We start from the raw sequence: 26,383 nt of genomic DNA on the forward strand, positions 1-26,383 counted from the left end.
TGCGATGGGGAGGACACGCTGGAGGAGCTTCAGGGGTCAGAGGGCAGTTAGATCTGAGGGCAGCGAGGCCTTCAGATGATGCTCTGCCGTCAAACGCTCTCCTCTGTCTGCACAGGCACACGGTCAACATCCTGTCAGCGCTGCCGCTCACCTGCCTGGACGTCATGGTGGCTGTTCCGGTGGAGGGGGCCGCCCACAAGTGTGAGGGGGTCAACATGGACTGTGTGCACGCTCTGTTGTTGTTCATGGACAGACGCCTCAACAGGGTGAGTGCACACACACACACGTGTTAACAGAGGGGAGGTTTAACCGAACCGTGTGATGCAGCATTGAACCGAGTCGTGGGAGAGCGAATGGTTGCATCACGGCTGCAGACGTTTGAAGAGTTTTGCTAAATTAAAGGGGAATTATTATTTATTGTTTTATTAAATTACATCACGCTTAGGGGGAGCGGGATACTTGCTGGATCTTCCTTAAGTTTTTGTTTCCAGTTGCTTTTTTGTAATACATAAATCATACATCGAAACAAAACAAAACTGTGACTCAGAAATTGAGGTTTGAACCAAATGGTGAGAAAAGTCAATCGCTGCATCCCTGGTTGGCACCAGGATTTGATCAAAACAGTTCCTGCTTTCGGTAAAAACCTCTATATAAACTGGATTCTACCTCGCACACCTTTTGCTCTCCACTTACATCCCATTTATGATTTATGAACCTGGAGGAATTAAGAGCTTTTCCCACCAGGATTCACACTAAAACCCCCTCAGAATGAGTGCATCATTACCACAGCGGTAACCTGAAGGTCAAAATGAAGCACTGGCCTCAATTTGAAGTAAGTGAATTTATAATTGGTGTATATGTTGGCGACATGTCCAACATATACACCATCCTTGCCAACAGCAGCTGGGATAGGCTCCAGCAACCATATGACCGCAAAAAGGAAATAGGCGGGTTTAGACAACGGATGGATTTTGTCCTCTGATTCTACAGAACCATCCATCCTTCCTGTACTTCAGGTGTTGTTGAGTTTTACGTCTTCATCACTTCTGTGCTGCCACCACCGGATTTATTTCCAAAACTAAAAAAAACCTTTTCAGACAGCCACTCTGCTGCTGAACTGCATCCATCCTTCAGAGGATGAGGATCATGCTGTCATTGTTTTCAGAGTCAGAAGCTGAAGGAGAAGCTGACCCCCGTGCTGAATCTACTGACCGAGAGTTCACGGGTCCACAGGGAGACGCGCCACTACCTGCGCCAAAAGGTCGCCTCCCACGTTTCACATATATGCCGCGTCTTCATACATTCACGTCTGGGACTCAGATGGGTTAGTGGACATTTTTTTTCTCTCTTTGTGTTGTGGCAGATTCTGCCTCCGCTCAGAGAGGTGGGCGTCCGGCCCGAGCAGGACGGCTCGCTCAGAGGCCGGCTGGTCCGCCTGATGACTCATGTTGACACGGATGTGAAGGACTGTGCTGCTGAGCTGCTGTTTGTGCTCTGCAAGGAGAACGGTACGGCCACAGATCAGCACACGGCTTCATTTCTGCTGCTGTCACCCATCAATCACAGCTTACCGCCCCCTCAGTGTCTACATTCCTGCCTCTTGCTGTCCAGAAACATCAGTTTTGTCTGGAAAGAAAGACACAATCCTCTGCTGAGAGGATGACATAAGTGTCTGCTCTCACTGTCACGTCTGGAGGTGTTCATCTACCTTCAGCCTGCATGTCCATCAGATCGAAGGCTGTGTGACAATCACAAGTTCGTGATGTCACTTTGATCAGCTGATGTGGTGAAATAATCACAAATGTTCTAAATGACAGCTGAACGTTTTCTTGAAGCACTTTTATTTTGACAGTATAGCTTATCTGATGACTGGTGTCACTAAAAAATCAGAAATCAGAACCACAGAAGAAACTGCAACAGTCTGGTTTCAGGAGCTTTTGTAGAAGCCTTCAGAAGTTCAGCCCCGTTGCAGGAGAACAGCCTGCTTCCCTTCATCCTCATTACAGCGGCTCCCAAACAGCAGCGGGAGTCCAAAGCCTGTTTTCTGTGGTGGCCCAGGCGGGTCGTGGAGCGGTTCTGGAGCGAAATAACTCAGGAGACCTTCATGGGTTTCAGGGAGTTGAAACATGATTTGGTCCGCTCCACCACAGTCCCGTTGATGGTGAGCGGCTGATGTGGCGGTGCTTTCCTTCTGTGGTTGTCCTCGCCGTAGATGGTGATCCTGTGCACCAGCTCTCTGTCTGCAGACTCGTCCCCTCCTGTGATGAGAGCGAGGACGGTTGTGCCGTCTGCATCCTTATGATGATGGTGTGGGGGCTGCAGTCGTAGGTGGACGGTGGGAAGAGCTTTGGTATGAGGCAGCAGCCTGTGGTGCTGACCGTCAGCTCTGCAGAGACCCTCTTTCCCATCCTCAGCCCCTGTGGTCAGCTTCCGCGGCCTAAGGGTGTTGGAAGCTGACTGCAAAACTCCCCCAACTGGGACTGCCTTCACCCACCTGAAACTGGACACTGGACTTTCTCCGGGACAGACCACAGGTCTGATGTGGTGGGCTTTACAGGGTGAAACAGTGAAGCTGAACTCAATCTGAATTTACGGTTTTGGCTACAGATTCCACGTTTCTACCTGTTAAAAACAGTTTCCCTCCACTTTAGCGTTGGGAGTGGGGTCATCTAGACCCACTAGACAGAGCTCTGAACCTTTTTTCTTCAATGATTTGTGATCTTCACTGGTGTCCATGGATTACATGAAATCTTTCCACCTTTATCCACCTTTGTCATGGTAGGGAGAACACCTCAATGGAAGGGGGGGGTCATCTGGACCCCATAGGATAGCACAAGGGCTGAACAAGCATGGAGAAGCTCATTGGCTGCATCGCTCATAAAAACGGAGAGTTAGTTCTGTGTAGCTGCTGTACAGAAACACGTTTACGGCTGCAAAGATCCTTTAGTCGCTGGCATTCAGGTCCAGAACAGAACTCTGGATCCTGATCCTGGTGGGATTCAGCATTTGATCCTGGGGAGGCCCAGACAGACAGAGGGTATTTTTTCTCTTTACTGGGAGGTGTCAGACTGAAAGTCTGCTGCTTCTCGTCTCAGTCGGCAGGTTCGTCAAGTACACAGGCTATGGAAACGCTGCGGGGCTGCTGGCGGCTCGGGGGCTGCTAAACGGCCGGAGGAACTCGGGGGACTCCCAGTTTGCCTCCCGGTACTCCAGTGACTCCGACTCAGACACCGAGGAGTACAAGGAGGCCAGAGCCAAGATCAACCTGGTCACGGGCCGCGTGGAGGCGGAGCAGCCAGACCCCATGGAGGGCATGACGGAGGAGGAGAAGGAGGAGGAGGCGCGTCGCCTCATCAGCATGATCAACAGGATGTCACGGTGATGCCCTGACCATACCCACAATGCACTCTGCCTCCCAAACAGGTCTGACTGTCTGCCCATCTGTTCCAGAGACCAGATCATTCAGCCGATGGGGGTGACAGCAGAGGGCAGGCTGGCTCCACTGTACGGCAGGATGAGGGGCTGCACCGAGGAGGAAGAGGAGGAGGAGGAGGAGGAGGAAGAGGAGGAAGAAGAGATTTTAGACCTGAATGCAATGATGAGGAAGGACAAACAGAGTAATTAGTTGGTTGTCATGGAGGAGAGCTAACAAATGTGGAAGTGGAAACTGCTGTGGGTCAACCTTCTTCCACATGGCTGCTGGAAGGACTTTCATTTGGTTTCTGCTTTCAGAAAACATGATCTGAGTAGATTTGAGGAGAATTGTGTTTCAGTTTTCTGTGGTTCCAGAAGAAACCACAGCAGATGATCCTCAGGTGTTTGAGCTTCCAGGATGCGGACAGAGTCGTCAGCTCAGCGTCCGTTTGCTGCTCTTAGGTCACAGAGCGTTTGAATCTTATCCTACACTGCAGACATTTTGATCCTTGCAAAGATTTAGATGGTTAAGTTGTTTTCACTGCTATTTGTATGAAAGCATTTCTGTAGAATAATTAAAAATAAAAGTCAATTCCAGAAATGCTTTTTCATTTTCAGGAAGAAAATGTGTTAAAAAAGAAAAAGCTGTTTGGAGGATTGATTTTTCTTTTTAAGTTCGAGTCAACAAATTCAGCTTCATTTTGAAAATGAAAAAGCATTTCTGGAATTGACTTTTATTTCTTAACTATGCTCCAGAAATACTTCCACATATTTGCTCCTCCGGCACAGTGGAGAATCTTTTTTGTCTCGTTAAGATCTGGATCTAGAAATAAGAAAATTCTGATCAAAGTTTCAAATTTAAGACACAAGAAAAACCTAAATCACGCTGTAATTTTTGGTTCATTTTTCAAGAGGTTATTTAAAGTTCAATAAATGTTGATGAGTTAGTCTGGGATTCGTCGTCATCATTCTGGAAACAGAAATGTCAATTTTTGTTCTAAGAATCCGAGCTGGTTTTAGATTTACTGAGGATTTACTAAGATGGAACATATTGTACAAAGATTCTCATTTTGTTCACATTTTGTTCTAAAATGAGTCTTTTATCAAACCAGTTTTTGTGACCAAAATGACCAACAACAAGGTTCATCTGTCAGCGTCGTCACAGGGACTAAGCTGCCACTGATGGTTTGATTTTTACACTGGATGCCCTTCCTGATACCACCCTGTATTTTTTCTAAGCTGGGGAGCGGCACAGGGAGACCCAGACCCGGTTCCCCCTGTGGAACACCGGATGAAGCTCATTGCGTCCCCTGGGAATCGAACCCTGATTACCCATGAGCTAGTCCTACACACAGCCTATGCAGGCTGACTGAGGGGTCTGTTGGCACTGGGTCAATGGTTTTTGAATCTGGAGCCAATGGGAGGCCTGAAGAACCCCCCCCCCCCCACACACACACACACGCACACACACACACAGCCCTGGCAGTTCTCGTTTGTTGCTTTAGATTCTTTAAACACATTTGTGTCAAAAACAAACCAAAGCAACGAAGGAGATGCAGGCTCCAGAGCGGCCTCACGTCACACGCTGACTTTCTTCTAAGTGTTTGGAACCAAAGCGTGTAAAACACGAGAGTCACGGTCTGGATGAAAAAATCCTGAAAATAATCCCAGAATCCTCAGTGAAGCTGAACGGAGCACCAAAGCAGAGCAGGAAGGCACATCCAGACGCTGTGAAGCCGGTCAGCAGCAACATGAAGTCAGTCCTCCATTTCCTGAGGAAGTGTGCACGTGTGTCCGTGTGCACGTATCTGTGAAATGGAAGGAACTGAGGGCTGACCTCATACCTCTGGAACAAAGAGGGCAAAACTGGGAAATGTAAGTAAGGCTGAGGCCTGCAGGAGGAGGAGGAGGAGCGAGGGATGTTAAAAATGTGAAGGGGAGGCACTCAGGCAACAGACACACACATGCTCACACACACACACACACACACACACACATCTGGAAAGCATTGAACACAGAGTGGGGAGCCTTGCAGGGAAGGAGCTGCACCCAGGCTCAGAGATTTGAGAGTGAAGCCTTGAAGATGGAAAGGACGTTCCTGCACACACCCTGGCAAAGACGAGACCACTAAAGATCGCTGGCAACCTTCATCCGGCTGTGAGGAAGACGAGGAGAAACCAGTGAACTTGGCTGAAAGGTCTGGCAGGAGCAGACGCCACGTTAGGATCCAGACCGAGGCGTGGAGGCGGAGTGAGATCGGAGAAGAGTCTTCTCCTTCAGGTAAAATCCAGCTTTCGGGTAACACTCGTGCCAGCCTGGGTGGGGGTGAGAAACTGAGCCATGGCTTTGGAGAACCTCTGTGTTCCCCTGACCCGCCCCCCCATAGTGCTCTGGGCCCCGTGGGAGGGGACAGGGTTTGGGGTTTTCGTCACTGAACCTGATGCTGGGTTGGGGTTGTGCGGCGTGGTGAGCCGTGGTTCTGCTGCACAGACCGCGTGGGGGGTTTGTTCCCGTCAGGCTGACGTTCCCGCTTCTGCAGCAGAGGTTTGCTTCGCTGCAAACAGACGAGCTGGTTTGCATGAAAACAGCAGAATAATCAGGTCCTTGGATCAGGGGAGGGAGCTTCCTTCCTGTCAGCAGTCTGACTTCCTGTGTGGGGTCAGCGGAGGATGTGAGGACCACTCCGTGTAAACACCGTCATGGACTTCATGTGACGGTGCTCCACTCTGGGAAAAGCCTCCCCCCACATTTATGAAGAACTCCACTGTAGCAGGCCTCTGACCAAAAACACAGAAGACAGAGCGCAACCTTCAGTCATGAGACACGATGGAGACTTCTTTCTGACCTGAAGATGAACTGTCTTTAGTCAGCAGGAGGAGTTCTGCCGGAATTGTTGGGATGCTTGGCACCCTTTTTAAATCGTCTCACTTTACATGTTAGTTTGCTAAAAAAGCCTCTGAAACCCCTCCCCTTTCATCAGTGTGACCCGATGGTAGGGCGTCTTCTCTGGGACTATGAAACCGTGGGTGTGACTCCAGTTTTGCTGTCATAAAAAGGTCCTAAAAATGTGTTGGATGTTTGCATGGAGCTGCACAGAATTCCCACTCTGTAAAAACTGAGATCTTATTTTCTGTCTTGCGAGAAAAACAGTTTTTCAAAAGCAAAATAATCTTAGTTTGAGAAAACATCATTCAGTGATTAGAATTTTTCCTCAAATCATTTCTTGGTAAGACCATTTTTCTCACCACATTGGCAGATTTTTTTCTCATTTAAAGCGCCACTCCAATGAAAGTCTTTGTGTTTTTGGTGTTACTAACATGTTCTTGTGATATTTAAAAAGAAAGTTAAGATTTTAACTGTATTTCTGATTATTTCTTTATTCAACTCACTGTAAATCAGCTGCAGAGAAAATAGTGCTTATAGGTGTGACATCAAAGCTACAACGGCAGGCCAAACTCTCCAAGCTCCGCCCCTTTCTGATCATCCACCTGCAGACCAACAGATCCATGAATGTCTTTGTTTTCCTGGTCTGAGCTGGAATCTGGATCAGAACTGGACGGATGGATGGATCTGATGCTGCAGCGGCTTCCGTTGCACCAGTAATGTTAGGTTGGGGGGGGGGGGGAGGCTGTAAGCTAGTGGGAGAGAGCGTAAACAGATGGATGATGGGAAATGAGACTCACTGGTTGCCACCTCAGAGGTGAACTCCTACCGCTCTTCAGAAACTATGTCATAGAAAACGACACGGTTTTCAGTTTAAACGTCGTCATCATGATGGAAGGAGCACCGGGACGCTTTGAAGACGAATCAGGAGGGGATCAGTATTCTGTTAGGGCCTGTTTTTGCTGTGCGTACTTAATTACTTTTACTGTTACAGCAGGGCTGGACAGTGAGAAGGCCCTGGTTCGAATCCCAGCTGGGTTTGCATGTTCTCCTTGCACATGTGCGGGTTTTCTGGCTTCCTCTCGCAGCTTAAAAACGAGCTGAAGTTGATTGGCGGCTCCTCATTGTCCCCAGACGTTCATGTACAGTACAGACCAAACGTTTGGACACACCTTTCCATTCAATGAGAAGGTGTGTCCAAACGTTGGGCAGGTACTGTAGGTGGTTGTGTGGTCCTGCAGCCGGCTGGTGAACGGTTCCTGGTGTGACCCCCCCTTTCACCAAACACTAGCTTGGATAGGCTCCAGCAACTCCACGAGGGATTCAGGTTCTGAAACGGATGGATGATAACGATCAGTGGCGCTCGTGCAGGAAGTCCGCCGTCCTCCTCCGGAGGTAAACGTTCAGGCGCCGCCCGTCTCCTGAGGCAGGGAGGGGGTGAAGCAGCACGCTCTTCTGCTTTCTACAGTGAAGGAAAACAAACAGGGACGTGTTATCTGCCTCCACAACACCGGACTGAGCTGCACTCTGGTTCCACTGGGTTGAAGCAGCACACACTGCAGGTGAAGGGGCTTAATGCTAAATCATGCTTCTCTCCATCTTTGTGTTTCTCCCACAGGATGCCGGGCACTCAGAGATGTCTCTGCTGCTTCAAATATTTGATGTTTGGGTTTAATCTGATCTTCTGGGTCAGTATCTTTTAAAACACAAAGCGACAAACGTGGTTCTGAGGACCTGAAAACTCACTGCTCTTTTCCTGAAGCTGGGGGGATGCGGCTTGTTTGGAGTGGGAGTCTGGCTGTCCTTCACCCAGGCAGAGTTCTCCTCTCTTCCTCTGTCCTTCCCATCGCTCTCAGCCGCCAACCTGCTGCTGGTTGCAGGTGGGATCACCATGGTGACGGGCTTTCTGGGCTGTCTGGGAGCCCTTAAAGAGCAGCGCTGCCTCCTGATCACGGTAAGGCCAGGGCGGAGTGTTTCTGATCCTGGCGGGATGCCATGTGACCCGTCCCTCTGCTCTGCAGTTCTTCGGGATCTTGCTGGTGCTGGTTGTGACTGAAGTGACTCTTGCACTGGTTGTGCACGTCTTCCATGACCAGGTGAAGATACTCAGCTCTGACACACCTGAAGTCCTCATGACTTCAGCCCCGTGGTCTGTGGGCGTGGCACAAACACCATAAATATTCCTAATTCCTTAAAAACTCACAGACATTTCAGCAGAATGAGCTTTAATTCACAAAGCAGAATAATCTCTGCTTGTCTGGTAACGATACCTTTTGCTGTTCTGTCAGAATTTTTACAGACTTTGCCCAAAGATTTAGGAGCTGTCTCCCTTTTGTTGCACGGAGACTGAATCGAGCTTTATAAAGCCAGAATCCCACCTGGATAATGTAGAGTGACCCTCCCCACTGCAGAGCGACCCTCCCCACTGCTGGTCTCTGAGGCAGTAACCCCCCTCCTTTCTGTCTTAGATGGATGCCAGAGCTCAGAAGGACCTGAAGGAGGGAATGGAGATGTACGCATCAAACCCTGAGCTGAAGAAATCCTGGGACTTTGTCCAGAAAAAGGTGAGCAGACAGCAGGCTGCAACAAAAACCAAAAGAGCAGCCGGTCAGGGCGTGACAGAGGATGAAAACATGCAGAGTTGGTCTGAAGTTTATCAAACTGCGGTTGGAATAATGTTCCTCCTGGAAAAATGACAGAGAACAGCGAGAATCTCTGGGGAGAGGCTGAACACAGAGACGCCTGACTGACCATGTCAAACCATGTCAAACCATGTCAAACCATGTCAAACCATGTCAAACCGAGGTTTGGGGCTTTTCTTTCACTGTTTGACAGGATTATTCCAGCTCTCACTGAGGAAACATCCCAAATACCGTTTGCTTGACATTGACATTTTTTCTACTTTCCTTAAGAGCTACATTTTACATTTCACTTTATTCTGTTAAAAAAAAGAAAGACAAAACAAAAGATTCTGAACAAACTTCTTACTGTTCTGGCTTCCATAAAAACACGCAGACTGAAGCTCAGTCATCCAAAGAAGCAGCCAATCATCCAGAGTCATTTAAGAGTCTAGACTGCTGTGTGTTGGAACGAGAAGAGACGGCCTGACTTTTAGCAGTGCTCATCCCACAAGCAGAGGTGTTGAATAGAAGAATCCGTATCTCTGCAAACAGCAATGATGAAGAAAAAGTTCCAGTTTCAACCGGATGTCTTCCTCAGGTCAGACCTGCAACCTCAAAGTCCCACTCTGATCATCCTCTGATCTGTTTTCAAAGCGTCTTTTAATTATGAGAATGCCAAAATCTAAAATCCTGTGTTGTTTTCTGGGACGTAGTTTCTGCAGAGCGGCAGGAGTTCAGTAGAAAGTCACCGCTGAGTTGTGGGCGGGACTGAAGGCGCAGAGCAGGTCATTTCCCGCCATAACTCTCCCTCTAGCTTACAGCCTCTTACAACCCAGACATAACATTAGTGGTGCAACAAAAATGGTGATCAGTATCAGATCCATCCATCCGTCCAGTTCTGATCCAGATTCCAGCTCAGACCAGGAAAACAAAGACGCAGATGGATCTATTTGTCTGACAGTGGATGCGTCAGAAAGGGGCGGAGCTTGGAGCTTGTAATCAGAAGAGAAGTTCTGGTCTTATACATCAAGAAACTATAGAAGGGACCAAGGAGGAGACAGAGCTGCTGGGTGTCATAAACCCGACAGCCTGAGCTGTTCGCTGCCTCCATCAACTGTTGTCAGGAGGAGACGCCGTACAGAAGAGTCTTACAGTCGTGTTGCTGAACAGGTCACACTTTCAGACGTTTCTGTTGTTTCTCTTTTAGGTAAATCATAGATTTTTAAGGCTGAATATCATCTCAGCCCACTGGAAAGGTGTTTTTTTTATTTAACATTCAAAAGTTTGTGTCTGCAGTTCAAATGCTGTGGGGCGACCAACAAAACGGACTGGTATGGCGTGCTGAACGGAACGCTGCCCGCGTCCTGCTGCTCTGTGGAGGCAGCAGACTGTGACGAGGGCTGGAGCGAGGTCTGTTTGCTCTTTGACACCATCAGTGACGCTTTTCTGCAGGCGTGACTTACAGCGACACCAGCGGCTCCAACTGTGCAGTGGACTCTGATTGGTCATTTATGCATTCCCACAAAACTCTAGAATGCTCAGAGGAACCTCCGGCCTCCTCAGTAAAGCTTGTGTGTCTGCGGAACTTCAAGTAGAACTGGAATCCAAATTGGGGCAGAAAAATGAGCCTTTGCTGCTTCTTTAAAGAAAAATACCAGCTGTGTGTGGCTGTAACAGTTCACAAATACAGACAAAAGTCTGCAAAGTCCATTTAAATAGGTGATGAAGATGCTTTCATGTCATCAGAAGAGCTGAAACCTGAGAAAAGGGCTGAAAGCTCTTCTCCTTGTCTCCCTGCAGCCGTGCTACCAGAAGGCCAAACAGTGGCTGCTTGACAACATCCCATCTGTCCTGGTGTTCGGATGCTGCATCGGTGTTGTGCAGGTCATTTTCTCCTTAAAAAAAGCTTGTTTTTCTGCTTCTGTCGTGATGATGTGTGAAGGTTAACCTCCTGCTGTTCCTGCTGTGCAGATTCTGGCTCTGATCTTCTCCATGATGATGTACTGTCACATCCGTCATGCTGAGAAGAACCTGGACTGACTGTCGTTTCCTGAGAGGACACCAAACTGCAACACCCCCCCATTCAGCATGAATGAATTCAGGACTGGGTTTGGACAAAAGCTGCAGAAATGAAGCTAACTAGGTGTCATTTTGTCCAGTCTAAAACTACAGTTTCCTGAATTATCCGTGAATCTGCAGGTCTTCTCTGCAGGAGGATCCAGTCTCAGCTGAGATGCCACAGCTTCATTATTTGAGTTATCAAGGAACATCAGTACAGGAGCTCTGGAATGAAGGGAAGGACAGTTTGTACTCATTAAATGCACTTTATTATGTGATATTTAGCGCCACTGAGCTGAAACTGTCATCAAGCTGCAGAGAGTCATGCAAACATGCATGTGCATACAAGTGTGGAAAAACACGCTTGTGTGAACGGGTTACTGGGAAAAAAACTGGTAAATAAACATGAAAGCACAGCGGAAATTAGAAATCCACCTTAAACGAATCCACCAGATTAAAAGATCCCCGGAGAGTTCAGACGGAGCTTTGGATGTCTGGAGAAAACTAAGCTAAACTAAGCTGCACATCGTTTTTACCTTCTATTTATGTCTGTCTGGAAGGAGCCAACAAAAGGATGTCCTGTTCACATTTACATTCATTCATCTTATTCAACACCTTTCTACATTAAACTATAACTATCGATTTTTACTGTGTGTTGTTCTTTGTGTGTGAAAGTCATCGCAATCCCAGGATGTCGGGGGGGGGGGGGGGGGCGCTATGTGGCTCCGTCAGTCTAAAAAGTATGTTCAACCAAATAAAAGCAAAGAAGCAAGAAGAGTTTCTGCACATAGTGTGTGTTTGAGTGTCAGTGTAGGAGCGTGTGTGTTGAGGGTCTAGGACAGCGTGGACTTTGATCTGCTTCTTCAGCCGGTCCTTGGTCGTCTTGGCTGAAGGTTTTGGGTCATGATCCTGTTGGGGGACCCGTCCACCCCCCCTTTGAAGGAGGTTCTCCCTCAGGATTTGATGGAACCTGGCTCCGCCCATCCTCCCATCCACACGGTGCAGGAAAACACCCCCAAACCATAATGTTTCCACCTCCGTGCCTGACAGTGGGGATGGTGTTCTTGGGATCATCGGCAGCATTCCTCTTCCTCCAAACACGACGGGTTGAGTTGATGCCAAAGATCTCCATGTGGGTCTGATGTGACCACAGCACCGTCTCCCAGTCTCTCTCTACATCAGGAAGGTGTTCAAACTTCAGGCGGGCCTGCTGCACGTGTGTCTTCTAAACCAGACGGACTCTGAGAGCTCTGCTAAATGTGGAACCATAGCGGCGTGAAGCATCACCAATGGTTTTCTTGGTGACTGTGGTTCATCCACTAACTCCTAACGTGTTGTTTTGGATGGATGTCTGTTAGTTCTTGTGATCACGGAAACCCCACCAGGTCAGATCTGGTTTGAAGTCCCACACCTAAAAGGTGGATAGATGGCCGTGGTGCACCAGCGGTTGTCACGGTAACTTCCAGTTTCTTGCTGATGGTTTTCAAGTCCATCTCGGTCTGGTGCATGTCTGCAATCTTCTCCCTTCAATCCACTGAAAGCCCTTTGGTCTGTCCATGTTGGACAGTTTGGAGTGTGACTGATGGACTGGTGTCTTTTCTACAGGGGATCAGTTCAGACAGGTGATTAGAAGAGACTAACTGGTCTGTGTCAACTACAACTTCTAATGGTTATCTGGGGTTCAGACGGAAAAGGTTCCAGAAGATTATTATGTTTTAAGGCGACTATTTTCTCTAGAATTTTGGAGATGATGGGAAGGTTAGAAATTGGACGGAGATTACTGAGAATATTGGGATCTGAAGCAGGTTCTTTAAGGATTAACAGCTGCCATTTAAGCAATAGAGGCAGATAATACTTTAAACTCTCTGCTTTCTCCAATTTCATTTTGCTTTATGTTGTTGTGAAGTGAAATTAAAGTTTAAATAAAAAATGGAAATGCATCAACGCGGTGTGTCGCAAACATTTTATTCATGAGTGTCATAAATGCCACAACATACTGCCAGTTTGAAACAGGTCTAACAGAGTCCTGGTTCAGAGTCCTGGACCAGAGTCCTAGACCAGAGTCCTGGACCAGTCCTGGTCCAGCCTTCAGACTGACAGACACCGTGTCTTTGCTGCTCCGTCCAGCAGTCTGCTGAGGAGAAGATGAAGCAGCAGCTCGTCTTCACCAGAGGTTCACTGTTTGAGGCTCAGGATCCACAAGCGTGTGACGGACACAAACACCTCGTTTATGTGGTTTACATCAATGACATGTCTCACTTTAAAAAACATAAGTTAAAGCTTTATATGATCATTAACATTTAAAATCTCATGTCAAAACATCATAAACATTTTCCAGAGCAAACTCCCCATAAAACACAGGAAGGTCACAGTTGTTCACATTGTCACAATGTCGGACTTCATTTTGCACCTTTTTTGAACATAACCCGGCAACCGGCGGCTCCGGAGCCGCATGCAGCTCTTTCCTCCCTGGGCTGCGTTTCTCTGTGGTTTAGTAAAATAACTGTCATGTTCTCAGATTGTTGTGGAGCCTTTAACACCGTCAGGTAGGGCGAGCGAGCAGGAGGAAGAGAGCAGCGTGAATGCGGAGGGGGCGTGTCTGCAGCTGTGAACGCCGACCAGAGTCTGTTATGGGATGGAAAGTTCTTCTAGAAAGACAGTCGGAGGTGATCTGGTAGAGGACACATGAACGCCCAGAAGAAAGCCTGTTTTTTCCTAGACTAAAACCTCCATTTCCATGTAGAATGAATTAAATTAGCGTCAGGGCGCCCCCACTATCCTGTCACCTTGCTGCTACGATGACCGTATGTTGAGCTGTCTGTATGAACACGTGGGGGGGGGGGATGTAGGGCAAAACAACGAACAGGTAGAGGGCCGGGGGCGGGGCTTAGACTCACCACTTATGATTCCAGACAAACTAACTGCTGCTTCCTGAAAAACATAGTTTCATCCATAAAAGTAATATAATTTATTGGGTTTACTGGATTTACGGGTTCTCCGTTTGCTGCCAGAGTCTCCAGCTGATGTTTCAAAGGAACATTTGGTCATTTTAGGTGAGTTTCCTTTTCTTTTTACCAGAAGTCCAACGGTCAAGCACGGAGGAGTAATAATGATGATTTGCTCTTTTCACAGCTGCACACAAGAATGGTTTCACAAGTTAATACTCCGTCAGTTTCATCTAAAAGTAAACTAAAAAAATGAAAATATAAAAAGGCGCTGCAGCAATCAGCTCATGGCGGGAACCGTCAGTTCAGTGGGAGGAGATCCTGGACTGACCCACTCGTACAGGTACCCACTGCTTTTTCTTTTTTTTGTCAATGGAGTGGAAGGAAGAACAAAGAGGGCGTGGAAGGATGGCGGTGATGAGCGCAGATCGTTTCATGTCTGTCCCCAACGGCCTCCAGGCCTGCTGCATGGCAGCAGTTTCTGCAGACACGGAGGCCTCAGCGAGTGCACAGACGGTCAGCTAAAGCCCTGGCAGCTCCCGCTTTACGAAAAGAAACGGTGACCTCTGACCCCAGGAGTCCCATCATGTTCTGTAAACCAGCCGTCAGGCTTTTCTCACCGCAGTGAAGTTCAGACGCCGCCACAACCTCTGACTCCTGCACAGACGTTCGTCTGGGTTTAAGGTAATGCAGCCGAGCGTCTCATAGCTGATGACATCATCACTGGGTGACACTCAGAAAAACAAAGGCTTCATGGCGTAGGAGCGCTCTAGCTGGAGCTGGAGCTGATGTAGTGTACCAGGGTGGCAGCCATAGCAGGCCAGCACCATCCAGACTCAGGGGAGAGTGGCATGACAGAACCTTTCTATCAATATGATCAGAGATTAATAGTGATCCAGCTTTGTGAGTCATGACGTGACATGAAAGCAGCACCAAGGTTCAAAGATCGAACGTCTGTGAAACGATGTAAACATCAACCTTTTCATTCCAACAGAAGCAGCCAGAGGCTCTTTCATAAAGAACGCTCCTTCATGGTGTGGCAGTACAGACCCCCCTCCCATGTGAAGAGGCGGCGGTCACAGGGGTCTCACATCTCTACTGCTCCTCCGTTGGGTTTTCTTAGCTTATCCAGTTTCAAACCAGACGAACGCTCTTATTTTCTGGTTTCAAACCTCACAAAGCGTCCTGAAGTCAATCAAACTCCTCCACCACGCTCTCCTGATGATGGAACAAAAATCAAGATTAGAAATGCAAACCGGGGCTCCACAGAGCCTGAAAGGATCCAGACCCTCACCCAGCCTCCATGCTGTTTGATCCAGGGGACGAAGGTCTCCATGTAGCGCTCAGCGTAGCCCTGTGTGCGCTGCGTTCCCGTGGCCGTCACGATCCGCCGCGACACCTCCATGGAGACTGCGATGCGGCGTAGCGTTGGACTTTCCGATGGCGGCAGATCTGAAACCTGGGCCACCTGAGCGTTGCTGTAGTTATCCAGAAGCTTGGCAAATGATGCATAGGACAGTCGACTCAAGCTGGAGCGCAGGAAGGGGTTCGCCTGGATCTGGTGCACAACGTTTGGTGCAGTCAGCCACAGAAACCTTTCAGAAAGAAGGCTAGGAAGCAGCAGGTGTGTTCATAAGCCCCAGTCACATGCAGCTGCACGGGGGCCGCAGGTTTGTGGAGGGTCGTAAAGAGGAGCGGCTACTTCTTAAAGGATGTGCAGGTGTGTCTTTTTGTCCCCTTTAAGGGAGGTCGTGAAAATGGACCGTACCATTGTAGCGCGTGTGGTGATGAGTGTTTAATGAAGAATTGCAAGGCTAACACAAGTTACATGTACTTATACAACGATCCGGGTGAATTCTCGATTCTGCTGCGTGTGGATTGAAAAGTGACAATGCACGCCTAAAAAGTAGTTCCGGTCACATAGTTAAAATGTTCTGTATCACTGCGCCGGCTTCTTTAAAACAAACTTTATTGTCAACATCTGGACAAGAACAAGCGGTTAGAGGAGAACTTTCTCTCTGATCTGATGCTTTATTTAACACATCGTGATCATCAGCATATATATCGCTTTCTTTTGCCGCTGCAGTTGTGGTCTGCGCCGCCTCAGCCAGCAAAGGGGGGCATTGTCACGCCGCCACACCGCGTAGCAAATAGCAAGAATAAAGGACTGGTTGAATATTTATTTCTTTTGCAAGTGACCGTGGTGTAAGTGGGTTAATTAACGTTAATTTCTGAAAATGCACACTTCCAAGGCCGTTAACCTTACTGATGACACACAGGTGATGCTGTTGTCCAGTGTCCTTTACTCCAGTCACTAGTAAGGTTTGAGTATTGGCTCCTTACCGCAGGCAGTGTGCACGTGTTACATAAGTGCCCGTAGGACGCCAGTAGGAGCGTGCACGGATCACGTGAACAGCACTAATGGGCTCCTTGTACAGGGTTTTGGGGAGGTATAGAAAAAAGAGAAATCTGTAAGACACACCCTACTTCCCCTTAATTCCCCCCACGTGTTGTTTTAGCGTTCATTACAACCTGTCGCCCGCAGAAAAACTTTTTTTTTTGCTCTAGGCTGGGATCCCTGAGCGTTTTACGACCTAGATGTTTCATGCAGGTCACCCGCACACGCGTTTGACTGTTTTCCACCTGCACACCGCCCGTTTCCACCCGTGAGGGCAGTTGTGACTACAGCTTTACTCTGATGAAACTATCCAGTACTGGGAATCTACCTACCTTTTCGTTGATGGAGTCTCCCTCAAAAGAGAGCGCCTGAGCCAGATCCTGGATCAGTTTTTCTTTTTCTCCTACATCTAGAAGCAGAGTTTCCAGTGAGACAGGAGGCTGATCGAAGGGACGTTGTTGTCCTACAGTTCTTTAAACCTTCTGTGCATTCTGTGACGTTTTTATCAAACATTTACCAACACAGGTTTTTTTTGCGCCTTAAGGCTAATGTGGGAGCAGTACAGACTAGTACAGACTAGTTCAGTTCAGTACAGTGTTCCCTGGCTTTATCCCAGTTCACCTTTTGCAGTCTCACTGATGTTTTTCAGTGCAGTTATTTTTTACTGTGTTCTGCATCCTGATTGGCTGTTGACATTGTCCACCATCTCCTCCATGATGCGTCTCCTGTGCAGATTGTGTTCCCCGTGGTCTTTTAAGGAGGATGTCATTTTTAGCCAAACTCCAAAATCTGTGTCGTTTTCTACCACATAGTTTCTGAGGAGCGGCAGGAGTTTATTAGAAATTCACCTCTGAGTTGTAAGGCGGGACTATTGGGGCAGAGTAATTCCTCCCTCATTTCCCGCCATCCATCTGTTTACAGTCTCTCCAGCTAGCTTACAGCCCCTCACACCCCAAACCCAACACTAGCGTAGCAACAGAAGCAGCAGCAACATCAGATCCATCCATCTGTCCGGTTCTGATCCAGATTCCAGCTCAGACCAGGAAAACAGAGACGTTCATGGATCTGTTGGTCTGCAGGTGGATGATCAGAAAGGGGCGGGGCTTGGAGACTGTGACCCACTGATTCTGATGACACAGTTTCTACGTAAAATTAATTTCTTTTCACTGTATATTGTCGTCTGCTCCTGATTTACATCGACTCCAGTTAATACCAATTTTCTTTTTACGTGTCCTTCATCAAAACAAAAATGCTACAAGAACATGTGATAAACACCAAAAACACCATTTACATCATGTCCATGTCTGAGTTTGTGTCCTTGTGTGTGTGTTTGTGTGTCCCAGTGTGTGTGTCTCTGTGCGTGTCCCTGTGTGTGTGCGTGTTCCTCTGTGTGTTTGTGTCTGTGTGTGTGTCTCTGTGTGTGTTCTGTGTGTGTTCCTCTGTGTGTTCCTCTGTGTGTGTGTTCAGTGTGTGTGTGTAGTTACCTGGTAGGGGGCCTTGAGGCCCCGGAGTCCTTTTCTTGATGGAGGTCTGAGCGATCTTTTCCAGCTTTCCTGCCACGTTGCTGTAGAAGTCTGGAGGATGACCTGCCCCACAGGTTGACAGGTTCAGCATCAAAGCTCCTCCCGTCTGCAGACATGCATGTGTCACGCTTACCTGGAGAGACAGGAGCATCTCCTGGTCTGGTTGCAGATCTTGTGGAGAGGGGCAGCGTGTTCGGCCGTGGAAGGTGGTTCTCTTCTCCCTCTTTGTTCTTCTCTTTCTTGGTTTTTTCCTTTTTTTTAAAGAATGACGAGAGTCTCTTTTGGATCTTCTTTATTTTTTCTTTCCTTTTCTTCTCACCGTCACCTTCATCTGAAGAGCTGGACGAGGACACCTGTGGAAACATCAGTGCAGATTTGAGCAGAGCAGCAACTCCCTCCGGTTGCAGCAACTCCCTCCGGTTGCAGCAACTCCCTCCGGTTGCAGCAACTCCCTCCGGTTGCAGCAACTCCCTCCGGTTGCAGCAACTCCCTCCGGTTGCAGCAACTTGAACAACAATGTCACCTGACTTCAGCACAAAAACTCCACCAACAGATCTACATTCCAATTTCATCGTTTCTAAAAATGTTTTCGTAGCAGAAGAACGTGTAAACAAAGGATGATGGGAGGTGTTGGCAGGCTCACTCTGTGCCACAAATGAACTCCTGCCGCTCTGCAGAAACTATGTTCTAGAAAACGACAGAGTTTTGGATTTTGGCTAAAAAGGACATCATCGTCATCATGAAGAGACCAGCAGGACCGCTTTGAAATCACATCAAACCACTTTCTACATGCAGCTGGAACATGAATCGCTGTCATCACTGCTGCCGATGGAGCAGACCGTAAAGCCGCTTTAATTCCACGCTAAGGTGAAGCAGCACCGTCTCACCTCCACCGGGGAAACGTCTCTGTTCAGCGAGCCCTTGGGGTCTTTGGCGGCGTGACGTGAGGAGATGAGGAGAGGCAGCTTCGGGAGGAGGCCCTTCGGCTTCTTCTCCTCCTCATTTTCCACCTGGGATTCGGATTCAGCCTTTGCTTTGGGTTTGGGCTTCATGCTGGAAAAGGTTTTGGGGTTTTGGAATTATTTTGGTTTTGATTTTGAATTCATGCACAAACTCCCACTGCCTCATTGAAACCTCTTACCAGAACTTGTTGTGGTCACTGTAGGCCCCTCCCACTCTGCCAGCCCGTTCTTTCTGAGGGATGGCGAGCGTCTGGTCCAGGAAAGCCTGGAGGATCAGATGAGTCTCCGCTTTGACTTCCAACAGAGAGACAGAGGAGACGGAAGAGCGGCGTTCTGGGGATTCTGTCATCTGTGGGATGTAACCATAAAAAACATCATCAACACAGACAGAATGAAGATGGCGCCGTGTAGAGGCAGGTTTTTATCAGACGCTGCCGTGGACACGGACACACATGAAAAAAATGCTGCTGTAATAACTAATGACGCCATTTATGTTACAGTAACTGCTTTGACTTTTCTGTGGTCGTGTCCACGCTTTTCAAGAACCAGCAACTGCTTCTGACAAATATGCAGAAGTGAGCTTCCACTCCTCCTAAATAGATGCCATATTACTTCCTGCAGTGACTTCAGCAAACAAAGGATTTGGAGGATTGATTTTCATTTTTTTTTTGAGTCAACAAATGCAGCTTTATTTTGAAAAGGAAAAAGCATTTCTGGTATTGACTTCTACTTTGAATAATGAGACACAAATGCTTCCAAAGTGATTCTAGTTTTACAACTTAAGGAATGTGCTGCAGAACAAACTGAGTATCACTGATCGCTATCAGACCGCTCCACTGAAAAACACTGACAACTATTTCCTCATTAATGTGTGAACTTCAGACACTCCCCAGAGAGCAGGAGACGTGAACTTGACTTAAATCAGAGTGAAAAAACCCCAGAGCTGCCAGCAATGGTGGAACAGCAGAGAGGAGAGAGGAAACACCACAGTCTGACTAGCCGGCATTCAAGTTCCTTACAAATTCACCTCTGAGTCGACTGCGGGACCTTTGGTGCAAGGAGACCCCATCCCACTCCCCCTCCCCGTTGTTGAGACCTCTCTGTTTACACGCTCTGCCACCAGCTTACAGCCCCTCACAACCATCACCAAACACAGCGGAGCAACAGAGCAACAACATATCTATCCATTCGTACAGTTTAGATCCAGATTCCAGCTCAGACCAGGAAAATAGAAGTTCATGGATCTGTTTGTCTGCAGGTGGATGACCAGAAAGGGGCGGTGCTTGGATACGTCACAATCTGCTCCCTCCTCACAACGATTTGAATAAAGAAATATTCAGACATACACGTTTAATCTTACATTTTTTTATGTATGTCCTCCACCATGAGAAAATGCCTCAAGAAGACGTTAAAAACACCATTTCCATCGGAGTGGGTCTTTTCTAATCAGCCGGCTGGGCAGTTCTGATCAGGCACCTGCGCGGCCACCTAACCTACAACCTAAATAATGCAGAGACCGGTTCCACCGCAACTCTTTAACATTTTCCCCACCAGGATAAAAATAATTTAATGTCAGTTTAAGATCGACTTTTACATGCGAAACCTACTTTGATCCGGTATTTCATCCAAGAGTTTCATCTGACGTTCATGTTTATTTCCGGATCGCCACAGTTTTTCAGTTTATTCCCGAAATCCAGTTGTTCAGCGTGTAAACAGACCTGCTGCTGCTCGAACTGATCTTTCAAGCGAACAAAGGTCTCCTCTAAGCTGGATCTCCGTGGTTCCGAGCAGCTCGCCCCTCAAACTCTCAGCGCGGCGCCAAAAAAGTTCCTGTAGTTTGAAGGAATGTGGAGCAGAAGCGAAACTTCTCTGATAAACTCCGCAGAAACATCCGAGCGGGGCTCAGAGGGACGCCGAACTTCGGTATCGGTAGAAAAACACGTCACACCTGCTCATTATGCTCGTTTCTGTCGAACTGGCAGCTGTCTGTCCGCTGAGATTTATGCCGAGCGGCGGCGCGCGCAGCTACACGGAGACACGCGGGTTCGGCGCGAGGAGGAGCTTTCTTCCGTGCATTACAGTAACAGCAAAAACTTCTCACTGATAGTGTCCCACCTGGTGATGTCACATAATAAGTTTGAGACAGATCTGATGTGGAATTTCAAAATAAAACCCAATTGAAATTTGCTAAAAATGTGTTTTCGCCATATGATCACATGTGTCTAAAAGTAAAACTGCTAGTTTTCAGAGAATCATTTCAATTCTCACTGATAGTGTCCCACCAGGGGCCTGTTTCAGAAAGGAGGTTAAGTGTAAACTCTGAGTGCGTTAACCCTGAAATCAGGGAAACCCTGGGTTTTCCGTTTCAGAATTGGAGGTTTGTTAAACCAGAGAAAGCAGAGTAAGTCAAACCCGTTTCTGAAAGAGAGGTAACTTATACTCTGAGTCAGTATCCATGGTTACTTATGCTGTGAACCTAACCTGGTCGGGAGCAGGTTTTATTCCCTAAACTCAAGGTTTCTGCCGGTCCCCTCCCCTTTTTAAAGACGAAGCGGTATGTTTCGCTTTAACCTTCATTGCCCACATTTCCGTCACACAGAGACGGTCTAAGTGACAAGAATGGCTTGTTCTTTTTTGGAGGACCCAATAGACGAGGAGGCTGCATTAATTCCTAGAGAATTACATATACGGCGTGAGAGGATTTTGAGACATAGACTCGATTTTGTGTCATTTCCCCATACGTTTTTGTTTGAGCGTTACCGTTTTTCATTGCAGTCAATTACATATATACAATGAAAACAACATTAGATATTGCTTTGTAGATGTTTCATATGTCAAATATTGTCAACAAAGCCTACATCCATGACATGCTCACATTTGACCTGATTGAATTATGTTTTTATACTTCATTTTTAGCTGCTGCCATGTTCTTTTAATTCCTGCAGGATTGCATCTACATGAAAATGAAATCAGGGACATTGAATTAGATTAATGTAACAATTACTTTTTGGAAACACAATTTGCTAGTACTGCTTACTTTCTTAATCCCATATAAACTTATACCACTTCATCAATACAAGGGTAGACAAAAGTTCACTTTTAAAAACACAATTGCATGTATTAATATTACACTGACCAACGTTTGCAAGAGGGGAAGGTTAACAAAAAAGTCCTCTAAACATTATCAACGTTAAATGCATTTTTCCCCCAGATTGGTTCTGTACACTATGCAGCATTTCATGCATTTACACCAGGAATAACACTTCAAAAGTACACCTAAATATCCCCATTTTTTATTTCACACCGTACGCTATTTAGAAAGTTATTACAGCCAATATTTCATAACAATGATTTAAATGCAAACTTACGCATTAACTGGAGCAGCTATGTTTTCCACGCTAACTGTCTCTGTTTTGCAGATGCAGCGGTGTTGCTTTTCTTCCTGAATATGTGCTCATATTCACTGTAACTCTGCAGCAGCACGTCAAGTTCAGCTGGAGAAAAATTTAGTGCCAACCCAATGGGTTCCTCAGGGAAAAATGCATATTTACAGATATGCTGCGTTCATGTGGCGCTGAAATGATGGGAACAATGCCTTTCCGATTTATAAAAAACACATGAACGTCGGAAAAACAACAAATCTTCCAATAGCATCAAATATTAATTAGATTTAGGGCAATAAACACTGCAGAATACCTTTTCCTATTAAGAAACATCTGCATTTGTCATGGTTTCAGTTTGTTGTCTTTTTTTTCGCTTTAGTTCTTGTTCTGTCTTGTTTGGTTCTGTTTCCTGTTTTATTTTGAAAGGTTTCCTGTCTTGTCATGTTTCTTGAGTTTTACTTCCTTTGGTCCCTATCTGCCCTGATCGTGTTCACCTGTGTCTTGTCTGCCCTGTCTGTATATAATTCTTGTCTCTGCCTTCCTCCTGTGTTGGTCCATTATTCCTGTCTGGTGTTCATGTCATGCCATGTTCCTCGTTTCTTGTCCCTCGCCACGCCACAGTGAGTTTTGTTTTGTTTTTGTCATCCTGCTCTGCAGCGCCTTTTGTTTGTTCGCATTAAACCCCTTGCCCTTGAACCGTGTGCCTCCGCCTCTGCATTCTGGGTCCTACCGGCTTTCGAGCCACCCCTCCACCGTGACAGCATTTATTTAAAGTGCTGCAAAAGATGCCTTAAGAAGCATTTGACTTATGTAATAACTGTTTATAATACCTTTTTTCAATTGACGTAAGTCATTGTTCTAAGTTTGTATTTATTTTTAATGGTCTTACTTTTCTGCTTTTTATACACACATCTATTACACTTATATTACATATTTGATCACATATTAACTAGCAGAACTTTGTTTTCATATTTGCTTTTGTCAAACTTGTTTTATTACTTGAGACTTTTCACTGGTTTTATTGTTGTTTTTTGTATATTCCATATTTTTAAGTGACATTAGGTGGAGGCCTTGAAATCATTCTCTAAGGTTTTTTGTCCCCCCCCCCCCCCGCACTTAAAGGCCTTTTAACGGTTTTCTTCTTTTGTTTTAATGTGCAAAAACATAAACTAGGATAACTTTGCACCCAAACAAAGGTCTGTGTATTCATTGTGCATCATCTATGGAGAAACCAGACTCAAAACATGAATATCCACATAATTAATGTAGTTTGGCGGGTCAGATGAAACGACGGGCTGCAATCGCCCTCTGGCTGTGGTTCGTCCATCTCTGATTCCGGTCATTTTCTCGCTTTAGCATTTATTGTAAACGATATGAGGCAAAGAAAATAGTTGAAAAGAGACCAGTTTGATGAACTCAATTCTTCTCAATGATGTTTGTTCTTTTCAATGAGATTTCAGGCGTCTGCACTTCTCCAACATGAACTTTGATCGCTCTGATCGCCAAGCTGAACCTTTTTGGTGAGATTTATCGGAAATCTCTAGAATGGCTGATGGAATTTTCTGGACTGTGGTCCTAAAGTTCTGCAAAGCTTCAGTGAAACAGATTCATCACAGGACTTTGAAGATAAAGAAACATTTTTATGAAAGTGAAACCAGTTTAGGTAAACCTTCAGATTCCAGGTTGTATTTCAAGAGTCCGGTTTTCTCACAGAAAGTGAAGGTTTAGGTTTTAAAACACCGTCAAGATCCAACACAACAATACAACAGATGTTCATCTCTTTATTCATAGCACTTTGTGTAAAAAAAAAAGTGAAAACAAAATCAAGAGTCATTTTGATTTGACGGCAGGATCAGACTGTTCACTGGAGGACGCCACCATCAGGCTCAGATCTGCATTACAGGCAGAAGGTCGACCCACAGAGAAGACATCCTCTGTTTTATTTAACTCATGTCAAAGCTTTCACCTACAAGGGTTTGAGTTTGTGGTTAGTAAATGGGAAAAGCTGGTCTCTTCTGAAACAGTCTAACAGAAAATCCCTCAACGTTAAAGAAAACAACCTTTAGTCCACGAAACCAGCAGAACAGAACCAGCAGAACAGAACCAGGAGGACAGAACCAGGAGGACAGAACCAGCAGAACAGAACCAACAGAACAGAACCAGGAGGACAGAACCAGCAGAACAGAACCAGCAGAACAGAACCAGGAGGACAGAACCAGCAGGACAGAACCAGCAGAACAGAACCAGCAGAACAGAACCAGCAGAACAGAACCAGCAGAACAGAACCAGCGTAGAAACATGACAGGAAAACATCAGATGATGGCAGGGTGGGGGGGGGGGGGGGGGTTAGAAACAGGTCTGCTTCAGAAATAGAGGTCAGTGTGGTGCAGCACACCTCAGCACAGCCCCCCCCAAACCTGTCCAGCGCCACCATAGCAGGACACTGGTACAAGGATTGGGAGTGACCGGACCGAGACCTTTGGAGGAAGATCTGCAGAAATGCGTCCGGCTCCTGAGAACACAGCAGAGCAGTCACACGAACCCAGGGAGGCTCGCTCTGTCACCTACTGAGCATGCTCACCTCCTGCTGCTCTCAGCCGCTTCCTGCCCCCTCTGAGGCGCCTGCTGCCCCCGGCTCTCAGCCTGCTGAGCAGGGAGCTCCTGCCCCCGTCTGGTGTCGGCCCCGTCTCATGCCCCGTCTGCCCATCCCCGGCTCTGGTGCCTCTATCTATCCTCCCGTCGTTCAGCCTCACCCCCCGCGGAAAAAAATCTCAGTTCATCAGAGGTGGGGCCTACAGGGAACCAGGCGGCAGGGCGAGGCACTTCCTCTGTGACAGGAAATGAACAACAAACACCCAGAGACCACACGTGGGGGGAGGGGGGAGGGCCAGATCAAGAGATGCTGATGTCTGATGGCTCACAGCCGACTCCTAAGGTTCAAGGCCGGGTCAGCCGCCTGTGTTTGAAGGAAGGTCCAACTTCAGAGGACGTGACTGCTGTGATGTCAGAGCCGTGAACCTGTGCAGGTAAGCTTCAGGCTGTGAGAAGATCACAACGTGCATTTTTTCTGTTCTTTAGCACAAATATGTTCAGGTTTTATGGTCTGTCTTTAAAATAAAATTCAGGTTTTCTCAGCTGCCTGTAGAGAGAAGAAACTTCTGATCCGTCTGCAGGTTTGTGGGATTATTTGGAGATAAAGCCTGAAAAGTGTTTGATTAGCTTTTGATGGATGTCTCCATGTCTGTGAGCGGATCTCCTCTACTCAATGAGAATTTCATAAATAACTCATCTGGACATAGTTTCTGCAGAGCGGCAGGAGTTCATTAGAAATTCACCTCTGACTTGTGGGCGGGACTGTTGGCGCAGAAGTAACCCTCCACTGACGTACCACCATCCCTTTGTTTCCCCTCTCTCCAGTTAGCTTACAGCCCCTCACACCCCCAACCCAACATTAGCGGTGCAACAGCAGCAGCAGCATCAGATCCATCCATCCGTCCAGTTCTGATCCAGACTCCAGGTAAGACCAGGAGAACAAAGACGTTCATGCATCTGTTGGTCTGCGGAGCGATGATCAGAAAGGGGCGGAGCTTGGAGACTTTGGTCCGCCATTGTCGGCCCAACGTTTCAACTACAAACACTTTCAAACTTTTTTTTCATCTGCTCCTGATTCACTGCAAGTTAATTAATGAAGTACTCAGAAATGCAGTTTTAAGCTTATTTTTCTTTATGTATGTCCTCCATCATGAGAAAAATGTGGACCAGATGTGACCAACAGAGTTTTAGTAGTTTAGTCACATCTGTAATACCTTTTTTTAATTTTTTTTTTAAGATCAAGGTTGAAGAACTTCACCACGACCTGTGATGGTTTGTGTTCCTTAAAGGAAACGTCGGCATGGGGATCAGCTTTTTACTCTTCTGATGGATTTTATGCTGCAACTTCATGGTTTCTTCTTTGGTCGTCATGGCAACTGAGTGAACTCAGCAGCCATTTTTATAAACCGCAGCAGAGTTGTGTGCCAGTTTTGGTGTTGCTTTAGCCACGCTGAGAAGGAAAAGGACAATTTTCCACCTGATGGAGGCCCCCACGCCAGTCACTGTTTTAAGGCAGCACAGGGTTCGTATGCTGCAAGTAAAGAAACTGCAGCCAGAATATTCTGCCTCAGTTCCTGCTGCAGAACCTGCAGCTCTGCTGCTCT

General features: G+C 47.0%; 3 protein-coding genes and 1 non-coding gene across 11 annotated transcripts in view; 2 read left to right on the forward strand and 2 right to left on the reverse strand.

Annotated features, from left to right (window-relative positions):
• Window positions 1-3,625, forward strand: part of LOC101174922 (synembryn-A-like) — a 13,166-nt gene extending 9,541 nt beyond the window's left edge. Inside the window, exons 8-13 of the mRNA XM_023957953.1 lie at window positions 1-35; window positions 116-266; window positions 1,166-1,261; window positions 1,364-1,508; window positions 3,096-3,378; window positions 3,451-3,625. The exon at window positions 1-35 is cut by the window's left edge and continues 60 nt beyond it. Of these exons, the coding sequence (XP_023813721.1) occupies window positions 1-35; window positions 116-266; window positions 1,166-1,261; window positions 1,364-1,508; window positions 3,096-3,378; window positions 3,451-3,625 (885 nt within the window). The remainder of the gene's footprint in view (window positions 36-115; window positions 267-1,165; window positions 1,262-1,363; window positions 1,509-3,095; window positions 3,379-3,450) is intronic.
• A 1,737-nt stretch (window positions 3,626-5,362) lies between these two features.
• On the forward strand, window positions 5,363-11,752 carry LOC101157219 (tetraspanin-4). 3 transcript variants are annotated; one of them, XR_909236.2, is made up of 9 exons: window positions 5,363-5,694; window positions 7,916-7,985; window positions 8,060-8,251; window positions 8,319-8,393; window positions 8,766-8,861; window positions 10,215-10,328; window positions 10,719-10,802; window positions 10,890-11,314; window positions 11,738-11,752. XR_909236.2 is itself a non-coding variant. In XM_004071889.3 (8 exons), the coding sequence occupies exons 2-8, from the start codon at window positions 7,917-7,919 to the stop codon at window positions 10,956-10,958; spliced, it is 699 nt and encodes a 232-aa protein (XP_004071937.1). In that variant the 5' UTR covers window positions 5,363-5,694; window position 7,916; the 3' UTR covers window positions 10,959-11,624. The 3 variants fall into 3 exon arrangements, 2 of the variants coding, with proteins under 2 accessions (XP_004071937.1, XP_011476971.1); XM_004071889.3 differs by lacking the exon at window positions 11,738-11,752 and having other exon boundaries at window positions 10,890-11,624; XM_011478669.3 differs by lacking the exon at window positions 11,738-11,752 and having other exon boundaries at window positions 5,363-5,685; window positions 7,913-7,985; window positions 10,890-11,624.
• A 1,172-nt stretch (window positions 11,753-12,924) lies between these two features.
• Window positions 12,925-25,257, reverse strand: LOC101175166. Of its 6 annotated transcripts, none has more exons than XM_020705562.2 (9): window positions 19,832-19,957; window positions 18,984-19,153; window positions 18,730-18,895; window positions 17,976-18,195; window positions 17,804-17,905; window positions 16,652-16,728; window positions 15,216-15,479; window positions 15,094-15,139; window positions 12,925-13,107 (listed from the first exon to the last, which is right to left on the reverse strand). In XM_020705562.2, exons 1-8 carry the CDS (start codon window positions 19,946-19,948, stop codon window positions 15,113-15,115), a joined length of 1,143 nt encoding a protein of 380 aa, XP_020561221.1. In that variant the 5' UTR covers window positions 19,949-19,957; the 3' UTR covers window positions 12,925-13,107; window positions 15,094-15,112. The 6 variants fall into 6 exon arrangements, with proteins under 6 accessions (XP_020561221.1, XP_020561220.1, XP_011476974.1 ...); XM_020705561.2 differs by having other exon boundaries at window positions 12,925-13,110; XM_011478672.3 differs by lacking the exon at window positions 19,832-19,957 and adding an exon at window positions 24,769-25,257 and having other exon boundaries at window positions 12,925-15,139.
• On the reverse strand, window positions 24,601-24,709 carry mir150 (microRNA 150). Its single transcript, NR_107127.1, has one exon. It is a non-coding gene; the product is annotated as a microRNA 150 (primary transcript).
• Window positions 25,258-26,383: the final 1,126 nt, after the last annotated feature.

This window comes from Oryzias latipes, chromosome 8, assembly GCF_002234675.1.
Source record: "Oryzias latipes chromosome 8, ASM223467v1".
Classification (NCBI taxonomy): domain Eukaryota; kingdom Metazoa; phylum Chordata; class Actinopteri; order Beloniformes; family Adrianichthyidae; genus Oryzias; species Oryzias latipes.